Source organism: Anoplophora glabripennis, unplaced genomic scaffold, assembly GCF_000390285.2.
Source record: "Anoplophora glabripennis isolate ALB-LARVAE unplaced genomic scaffold, Agla_2.0 scaffold322, whole genome shotgun sequence".
Classification (NCBI taxonomy): domain Eukaryota; kingdom Metazoa; phylum Arthropoda; class Insecta; order Coleoptera; family Cerambycidae; genus Anoplophora; species Anoplophora glabripennis.
In genome coordinates, this window is record NW_019416693.1 from 324205 (window position 1) to 335115 (window position 10911).

A 10911-nucleotide genomic window follows, 5' to 3' on the forward strand; every position below is an offset into this window, starting at 1 on the left:
TAGTGTCTCGTAATATGGAACTGTTAGCACTAAGGGTAGGATTTAAAATATGGGGCCCCAGCGCAAGAAATATTTAAGGCATTTAATTAAATATGGCAATTCTCATCCAGTGGTACAAGTAATATTAGATGAAAAGTAAAAAAAGGAAGATTTTCTCTAACAAAATTCTTTATAATAAAAAATTTTTAATATAAAATCGTCTATACAGAGTGATTCACAAATGGTGAGCAAAAATGAAACCTGGTATTCTTTGGTGGATCTTAAGGGGATCTTATAAAATTTTTGTTTAACATTTCTGAATCACCCTGTATATGCAAAGTCAAAAATTTTCTTTGATTTTTCGTACAGCATGATCGTTATACGTGATTGACTTGTCTGTATTAGAATCATTTGTATTGCTGCTATTTTTAAATAGAGAAAGTGCACAGACTTGGAGAAAATATAAAAAGTCCCATTTTTGTGGTGGCCTCGATTGAGCTGTTCTGCAGCCGACCCTGACTATAGTTAAGGACAAATTGATAAGAAGTGCATAATATCCACTTATTTATGTAATTTTATACATACAAATTATTCAAACAATCACGGGAGGCATACTTAGGGTTTCCATCTGGCGGTTTTTTTTTCTTTAACGACCAGTTACCTGTATCTTAAAAATGGATAAATATTCACAAAACCAGATGAAGGTCATAACGCTGTTGTAGCATTTAACAAGATACAAAATCTTGAATATTGATTCGACAGTAAATAGAAAAACAAGGATTATTTTTTTATGTAAACAGGGTGTTAGAAATTTGACTGCCTTAATTTTGCCAAACCATAGAATAGGTACATTAAAATAAACAAAAAAACCTTATATGACATGGGTTCTAAACTCAACCATTTTCGAGAAAAAAATTCTCAAAATCTCCAACATGATGTACAAAAATTCAATTAATTAAGGAATATTAACGTAAATGCGTGCATAGAATACCATAGAATACATATGTTTATCACTTTTTTGAACTTTTTTAATCTAAAAAATAACACAGGCCGACAATTTTCAGAACCAGAAACCGGAACTAGTGTACCCGAAGGATTTTGGTGCGCTGATTACGATTCCGAGCTCAGAATTGGTCCATCACCCTAGGTTCTCGAGATATTCTAACCTAAAAGTGAGCTTAGCATCCGAATGTAACAGCATGTATACATCAGTATCTGTTTCATATAGTACTCAATTTTAGGTTGGAAAATCTTGAAATATTGAGGTTATGGAGCAAGTCCGCCAGTGTTTTCAAAAACAGCGACTCAAGAAACATATAAGTACTTTATATCTCATTTTTGGATAAATTTTGTTTATTTCCATGTTGTAACGAAATCGCTGAAGTACTAAACTTCAATCTATCATATCTCTATGGAAAAAAAAAGATTTCCAAATAATCGAAGTGCGCTTAGAAGGGTAAGAGTGGTACTTTGAGATGGTTTAATGCGATTTTAGAAAAAAAAATTCACGTTGTAATCTGACCCCGAATATAGCGAAAAACCGCGATTTTTGCACTTTTAGTTAGAATATCTCGAAAACTTAGGGTGATGGACCAATTCTGAGCTCGGATTCGTAATCAGCGTACCAAAATCCTTCGGGTACACTAAATCCGGTCTCTGGTTCTGGACTTTCGTAAAATTTTGTAGGCCTGTGTAATTAGCGTTGTAATATATTTAAAATTAGATAAAATTCATATCGGGCAAAGTGACAACGGCGCGGCGGATAACACTAGATACTAAGCTGTCCAGCAATACGCAAATCAGTTGGTATCTGGAATTGGACCGTGTCCGAGTGTTTTTTGCGACCACTATTTCCTTTTGTTCAGGTGTTTTCCAGCGAGTGCGCGAAAATTGGATTCGAAGGTGTCGTGAGTGCATCGAAAATGGTGGTGGACATTTTAAGCATATGCTGTAGTTTGTTTTGTACTTGTGCGTTTGAAAATTACTGAATTTTGCTTTTTGGTAAGTACCTAAATTATTTTTAATACGTCTGATTATTTGGACGACGTGAATCTTTGGGTACTTTAATTAAGTACATACTTTTCAAATTCATAATTTGATTAAAAGTAAAGTTCTTGTTTTAAGAGATTCTTAATTACTAAAATTCGAGCTAAAATTTAAGCACTATCTTCTTACTACAAAATCGATACACATTATTTTATTTATTTAAAAACTGGAAAACAATTGTCTTGAAATTTACTAAATGTTTCACAATAATAGTTGTTTACATTTTTTCCATAGGACAAGTCTATTGCGTGCACACCAGCTGTGTAGCGTTAGGTTAAGCGCTGTTGTCACGTTGTGACGAAACTCTCCAATATTAATACTCGTTGTATTTTGAAAACTGTTAATCTTACCGCTCTTGTAATATACAACTTTTTTGTTCATTTATGATTACTCAATCAGCCAAACCCTGTATAAATTTAACTATACCCTCATTAGGTACTTTAATATACTACTAAAAGTATACCAGTAACTTGCGGCATACATCTTTTTTATCTTATTGTTAGTTTAATTTTTCTTTTCCAGGTTTGCTATAAAGAAATTTATATAAAAACCGAACCGAAAAAACCAGTACGCCGAGCGAGAGCGCAAATATCAGTAATAAAAATAAGATGACATCAGCTGAGGTAGATACGAAGAGAGGCAAGTGTCTCGATTTGGGGCTTAAGTGATGAGAGCCGTTGTGACGGATGGCGTATTCTGCCCAAAACACAGCCGTCTGCAAGGGAGTCGACAACTGGTCTTTCATTCGATACGAGATTTCTTTGATGTTTCGAGAGTATCTGGAAATAATCAGGGATAATTAAAATATAAAGCTTCGGCTGTTTTGTACTTACTTTTTATTCTGTAGTAGTTCGTTTATGGCATTCAACAAACTTTCCGTCGTGACATCAGAAAGTTCTAGTTTAAGACCTACTCCCTTCTCCACCATGGCGTTCGTTAACATAAACTGGTCGATAAAAAATGGTATTCCGAGGATTGGCACTCCGTGGTAAGCGGTTTCCAACGTGCTCAAACCGCCTCCGTGACTAATAAACAATTTCGTGTTTGGGTGCGCTAAAAAAAGCAAAATATATTTGAAGAAAGTTTTAACGACGCTGTCGATATTTTTCCTTACCTAAAATATCGTTCTGCGGCAGGAATTTTCTAATAATAACATTCTTTGGTAAGTTATCAAAGTCACTTTCGAACTTCCACAACACTGTTTGTTTCAATTTACTTAAAGCGCCTAAAATGGCTTCTACTTTTAATTTTCGTAGTTTGTCTGACCTTACGTTCGTTCCTAGAGCCATTATAATAACCCCATTTGTAGATTTATCCATGATTTCTTGGATATCCTGAAATATTCAGTAATAATCACACTCTTTCGTGCAAATTATTTACGCCTCCAAAGGTTGAATAAATAAAGTGCTATTTACTACAATAATAATTGTTGTAGTACAAAATTCAGAAAAAGAATCTGGCTATAAATTCTAGGTCTATCCAAATAATAATATTCTTTTAACAGCAGTTTTTCAGAAGCTTAACTGAAATAAAATGTTTATTCTTTTATTTCGTTTTTAATAAAAAGTATTGGTTACTATTTCTTTAAAGCACTGTATTTAGTTTGTGAATCTCAATGTGAATGACCTCAGACTACAACAAAGAAAACAAATGCACATAGCCACGGCTGTTCAAAAAGAGCACAGGAACGCATTTAGGAAAGTTAAAACAGGTTAATAGACCGGGGCGGATCTGTTTTGAGGTGGATGTGAGAGGGGGCAAGCAATTTTTTTCTGGATTACCTTCAGTACAACTCACATAATAAAAGTGTAGATCCCTAGATCTGGGCGAAGCCTGGAACATTTTCAAAATTGCAAAAATGTTTAAAAGAATTTAAAAAATACCTATTCTTTTACTTGGAACTTACGCATTTTGGAAGAATATTGAAGAGGAAAAAAAGTTTTAGAATTGAATTTTGCACAATGTACTGAAAGTTAAAAATATTTACATTTATTACCGATGTTGCAAAATAGCAATAATTGATGAAAAAAATCAAGTGTTTTGGATAATTTTTTAAAAATATTTTAATTGCTCCGAGGGCATTCAAATTTTGGTAAAAAAAACTTTATAGTATAATAAAACAACATATCAAATTTCATTAAAATCGGTTCTATAGTTTTCGCAAAATAAATTTCTGAAAAAAATACTGAAAAATTTTTTTCGAATTTTCCAAATGTTGCAGTCTCAAATAAAGCATCTAGATACTTGAAAATTTCTTCACATAGAAAAGACCGCTGAACCTTTTAAATGGTTTTAGAAAAACTGAAATTGGTTGATTAGGACGGCCACAGTAAATTTTTAAACTTAATACCCTTTTTTTTATTTTTAAACAATTAGATTACATTTATCAATTTGCAATTTATTTTTTTTAAATTATAATTTTAAAGTACTATTTTTTCTTAATTTTATCAGTATTTAACAAAAAAATTAATTTCCAAATAATTTTCTTTTTTAATTTGTTTAAACAAAAATTATTTAAATAATTGTAATAATTATAACTAAATATAATCATATTCAGAGTGCTGAAATATACAGGGTGTCCGGAAATACCGTTCGAATAATTCTAGGGGTGATTCTACATGTTAAACTATAAAGAAAAGTTCATATGAACATAGGTCCGCAAATGCGTCATAAGGTTGCTATGGCGATTCAAAGATTGCACCGGGATATAGGTTTTATTTTATATCTCTGGAACCGTTTCAGATAGCCATCTGAATTTTGGCATATGAATTGCCTTTAATAGTAGGTACTTTTCAGTGTTTTTACTAAATTATTATTTTAATCAGGGGCGTACCGACAGGGGAGGCCTCGATTTAATTTGTTCACATTTTTATTAAACGTCATATTTTTGCAGTTTTCTTTAGAAATTCTGATTCCGCGGTATAAATGACATAAAAAAGGTATTCTTGTAGAAAACCTGTCAGGCTAGCCGTTTTCGAGAAAATACTCTCCAAAGAAAATAGTGCATGCATGGTCGCCCAATAATAAAAATTTCTACATCAAAGTAGGCTTATGTCGGTGCTAAGTTGAAAATGGAAAAAGGTCAAATTACTGTAGTTACGGTAAACGAATTTGACATAAGGTTTAAAAATAAAGTTTATTCGATTATTATTGTGTTAATAACAGTGTAATTGAAAAAAATCATTGTTCTCGTCTTTCAAAAAATGCCGGAATACTCTTTTGCTGAAATGGCCGACATGCACTTCATGTATGGCAAAGCAAACGGTTGTGCTTTGGAAGCTCGGAGGTTGTACCAAGAAACTTTTCCAAATCGCCAGCTTCCTTCTGATAAACTGTTCAGCAGTTTACATCAGAGATTAAGAGAAACTGGTAATTTTACGCCAAATAAGAGAGATTGTGGACGAAACCGTACTACCCGAACGGCGCAGACAGAGGAAATTGTTCTACAACAGATTGAAGCTAATCCAGGTAGTAGCACCAGAAGAATTTCAGTACAAACGAATATTCCCAAAAGTGTTGTATGGGAAATTTTACACGAGGAACTTTTGTATCCATACCATTTGCAAAGAATTCAAGCGCTAAAACCTCGGGATTTTTTGCCTAGAGTGGAGTTTTGTCAGTGGATGCAGATGAAATGCCATCAGGACCGTCATTTCCTCGATAAAGTCTTGTTTACAGACGAGGCAGGATTTACGCGTGAAGGAGTGGTAAATTTTCATAACAATCATATTTGGTCAGATGAAAATCCTCACGCGATTTTCGAAGCTCGATTCCAAGATAAGTTTTCCATTAATGTTTGGGCAGGTATTATAGGAAATAGGTTACTAGGACCATATGTTATGCCGCATCGTTTAGATGGGCCCGCATACTTACATTTTCTACAAAACACTTTACCAGTTTTGCTCGAAGATTTGCCTTATGGATTAAGATTAGAAACATTTTTTATGCACGATGGGGCTCCAGCCCACTTCAGTTTATTAGTTCGACAATATCTAAATCAGACTTATCCAGATCGGTGGATTGGACGAGGTGGACCCGTAGCTTGGCCTCCCCGTTCGCCGGATCTTAATCCGTTAGACTATTTTCTATGGGGTTATTTAAAACACTTAGTTTATTCAGTGCCTGTTGACAGTGTACAACAACTGGAACAAAGAGTCATTCATTGTTGCCAAGAAATACGGAATATGCAAGGTGTTTTTCAACGAGTTAAACGTTCAATGAGAAATCGTTTAGCCAGTTGCATTGAAATGAATGGACATCACTTCCAACACTTGCTGTAACTAAAGAAGTAACATTCAGGTTTAATAATAAGTCACTAGTATTATTTGTTTCTGTATTGTTCCCTGTTTTTTTTTTAATTATAAATCTGTTTTCCATTTACCGTTTCTTTTTTATCACTATTTAACAATACCTGACAGGTTTTCTACAAGAATACCTTTTTTATGTCATTTATACCGCGGAATCAGAATTTCTAAAGAAAACTGCAAAAATATGACGTTTAATAAAATGTGAACAAATTAAATCGAGGCCTCCCCTGTCGCTACGCCCCTGATTAAAATAATAATTTAGTAAAAATACTGAAAAGTACCTACTATTAAAGGCAATTCATATGCCAAAATTCAGATGGCTAGAATTATTCGAACGATATTTCCGGACAGCCTGTATACGTAAACAAATTCTTTCATTGAAAAAATATAATAGCATAGGGTAAAATATACAGTATAGTTAATGCATAAATACATAACTTTACCTATAACAAAATATGTGCAAATTAGACAGTTGGCATTACGATGTTCGAATTCCTTGGCTCGCGAGACATCAGATTAAAAAAAAAAACGAAATTGATCTATCAGTAGCTAAGATAATGCAATTTTTTTCGTACCTTCGCATTTTGAACCACCGAATTCAATCTCGGGGCGAAAGCCCCCTCCCCCACTTTTCGTGTTTTGAGACATTTTCCGATGATTTATCTATGTTGATATATCTATCAACTTATGGATATGAAAATTTTTTCCACCTTAGAACTCGGAAAAGCGAAACCACCGGATCAAAGATTATTGCTAAATTGTTTATAAATTAATGGTAAATGCCGATAAACTTTGACCGCTTATATCTCGAGAACCAATAAACGGAATTTATTTAACTTTTCATTTTTTTTTTTTTTTCAGAAAATTATTTTGCGAAAACTATTATGTGAGCTGTACTGAGAAGTGGGATATTTCGACAGATCCGCCCTGGTATATAAGAGTTATACTAAAACCGCTGTATCTTTTCCATTGCGTCACAAGTAATATTCGTATGAACTAAGACGAAAAATCCTAGTCAAATTAGTCACTGTTTGCTTATAAATGAAATGTCATCTTGACAATTCCCAAATTTGGATATCTCGCAAATTTTAATACTGGTGTTACTGGATACGAAAATATGCAAAAAAATCGATATTTCAACGCTCAGAATATATCCAACAGTTGGGTACTGAGATGCGATCAAAACAACTGTTAAAATTTTAATCTGACTCAACTCTGTTTTAAATACGCTAGCCATCATTGTATCTCTTTCTGGCGTATAACAAATAATTAATTCACCCCGCAACGACTGTCTTTGATATTAGGACGCACTCGTGACGTAATGGCAATCTTAAAACGGTTCTACTTTTTTATAAAATTATATGGTTTTAATAAAAAGCATGCACCCTGTAATTATGAGAAAACATATATATCGGAATCAAGAAAGAGTTCAGATGGTTAGAGCTTACTTTTTGTAAGAAAAGAAATCTAATACAACCGCCAAAGTGTAACTCTTTTTTCTTACCTGAGGTAACTTTCCAGCTGGTCTAGCGTGAAGCCCTCCCACCGGTATAATATTCGGTGTGATTGGCTGTGGATAGTGAAATGCAGGAGACAAGTTGCACAGAAGCAGAGAAATGTGCTTTTCTAAATCTCTCACCGACTCCATGCCTTCGCCAAAGGCCTTATAGGCTAATTTCTGAATCTGGTTTGCTTCGTACACGTACTTAACAGCAAGTTCAAAATTAGCCACGACGAAGTTCATGACGCGTTCAGAAAAAGTCATATTTTGAAAATAGCTCAAGTGGTAGTGAGGCAGGTAAGACTGGGGTAAGTAATTGCCGAAGGAAAAGGAAAGATCTGGAGGCAAGAGAAAAGCTGTGGTTCCAATTGTTGGAGGATAGTTGAACCTTTGAATAAGAGGATGCAAGCAGGGACCCACTGTCATGTCTACGATGATGAGATCAAATTTGTAATCTTTAGGGTAATTTAGGATCTGTTTGAAGCCGTCTGACTCGTACAAGAACTTGCAAGAGAGGTATTCGTAGTTATACAATGCTATCAGCGATTGGAAGGCGCTTTGATCTGTGCTGCCTTCGAAGTCAAACTTCTTCGATGCCATTAACTTCACTACGATATCTGCAACAGAATGATTTTTATAGAAAATAAAAAAAGTTCCTGAATAGTAGTAGTTTAACCTTTATATTACTAAATGCAAAAACAATGGTTTTGCAAGAATAGGAAATTGATCATATTTTGTATATTTGCAGTATTAAAAAAGATTCATTAACCATATATTAAAGATTGGCATCATAAATTTTCCAAACAGTATTCTCTTATTCCATATCGATAACATTAAACGTTTGCGAGAAAAAAATCACATTTAGGGTCAGGGATTTCAAAACACTTATTTATTTATTATAACTAAATAAAGCAATAAGTAAGTTTTTTGTACATTATAAAACATTAAAATTTGACTAATCTTTGATTACAGTTCATAATTAAATCTACCAAATTAGCTTTAATTTGTTTGATTAATTTGTAATAAAATTTGCTAATTCATCTTTAAATACATAAAATTTAGTTTAACTATTAATTTGAAGTAAGACTTTCCTATGAAAATGAATTTAGTAAAAAAGTTGCAAGGTGATAAATATGCTTTGCCCAAATAACATTTTTTTAAACAATACAAAATTGGTTGAGGCTTAAATAAAACTCGATATACAGGGTGTTAATTAAGTACAATAAATTCTACAGATGATTATTTGAGTGATTTTAAGACAGAAGTTCATATTGGTCCGCAAATGCTTCGTTTTGAAGATACAAGGTGTTTTTTTTTTGTAAAAAAATTGCTAGTTCGTAAATATCTTGAATATCCTTTACCCAATTTTGTTGTAATTTGGCAGTGTTATTTGTAGTGTTAAGGGGCTAATTTAACCCTAACTAGATTAGATTTATTAAGTCCAGTTGAGTCCCGGTACCTTAACTAATATTTTTGATAAAAAAATGTAAGCTACTGACGTTTTTGTAATTTTTATATTTAATTGGATTAACCAACTAAAAATACAACTCGAATATTTTTCATATCGATTAGTTTTTGGAGAAAAAAAAATAAAATCCACTTAATTGCATATCCCTGGACCACACAAGAAACTGGGGAAAAAATAGGAAATAATGCATATATTAAAATTTCGATTTATTTTCTGCAAAAAAATACACCTAGTAACATTGGGTAGGCAGATATTTTAAACAAGTTAGAAAACATCTGAAAATTAGGGTATTCTAATCGTTATTACCTACCGCCCCTACCGGGAATATTTTTTTCGGAAAAGTTATTAAAGTATTCACATTTTTACCGAAAAAATACTTTTCATCATTGGTGTAGAAGTTCATGGAGTACAAATGCGAACAAAATCACTTAGTTGCGCTACTACTTTTACCACAAAAGTAATTTTCCCGCCAAAATATTAGCCTTTTATTATGATTCCTGTGAACCAAATTTGAACAAAAAATATGTTTAGTAAATAATAAAGAAAAGAAAGCTGTATTTTCAAAAATTATACACCCTGTATTTTGAAAACGTGGTGTTTACCAAAGGAACAAAGTTATGACTGGAAAAAGAGAAACACCCTGTGTAATTCCAATAGTACTGAATTTTTGAAAATCACATAGGAAATTTTACCTTTATTTTTAAATGCACGCATTTTTATCTCTAAAAAAGTGCCTCACCTTCGAAAACAATGGGATGGTACCTATCGGACGGTTTGTGCATATGGGCATCTGGCCCTGCCATGGTTATGTTGTGGCCTTTTTCCATTAGGCCCTCCGCAAAGGCATAATTCCAAATTTGGTGACTTGGCGACGGTATTGAACATGCTATCAAAATATTCGAACTAAACGCGCTCCTCACCAGAGCAATTGAGAATATCAGTAATATCGTTAAAACCATCACGGACACTAGGAGTGACAGTCCTATCTTAATATTGGTTACTGGTACTATAAACGCTAATTTGTATCTAGTCTTAAATGACCTTTGATCTATATAGTCAGGTCCGTATTTGCAAGTAAATGATAACTTTTAGACATTTTTTTATTTAGATTTACACTTACAAAGGCATACTTTATTATTATTATTAAATTAATCTTGTGTTAAACGATACACAATGCATAAAAAGAAGTAAAAACAAAACAAATACCAACCTTACTTAACATAAATAGTATTGAAAACATATACAGGACTGTTGGAGTAGAGAAGGAATGACACGTCGTATACTCGTATGATATACCAGAGTAAAGCTACTAGCAACTAGTGAAAGATTTAATTTATTGTACGCCACAAAAGTTTTACAACTGCAGTTTAATAACCTTAAGTGCTTGGAGTTTCTCTGTCTGGAAGATATATCTTTGTATAACTACCAGTTACACTTCCTTTACTTTTCAGATTTAAACTTCTACATAATTTTTAATGGTATGTACAATGCATTAATGATGAAAGTTTTAAGTAACCAAAATATTCAAAACTGCGAAAAGGCGTTTAAAATCAATAAAATTATTATATTGTTAAAACTTATTGGGAATCTCTGGAAACATCCCCGACCTA

General features: G+C 33.0%; 1 protein-coding gene across 1 annotated transcript; it reads right to left on the minus strand.

The window, feature by feature from the left end:
- Positions 1-2368: 2368 nt before the first annotated feature.
- On the minus strand, positions 2369-10280 carry LOC108910194 (UDP-glucuronosyltransferase 2B2-like). Its single transcript, XM_018714734.1, has 5 exons — positions 10041-10280; positions 7837-8450; positions 3140-3359; positions 2859-3078; positions 2369-2804 (listed from the first exon to the last, which is right to left on the minus strand). The coding sequence occupies exons 1-5, from the start codon at positions 10258-10260 to the stop codon at positions 2525-2527; spliced, it is 1554 nt and encodes a 517-aa protein (XP_018570250.1). The 5' UTR covers positions 10261-10280; the 3' UTR covers positions 2369-2524.
- Between the last annotated feature and the right edge of the window lie 631 nt (positions 10281-10911).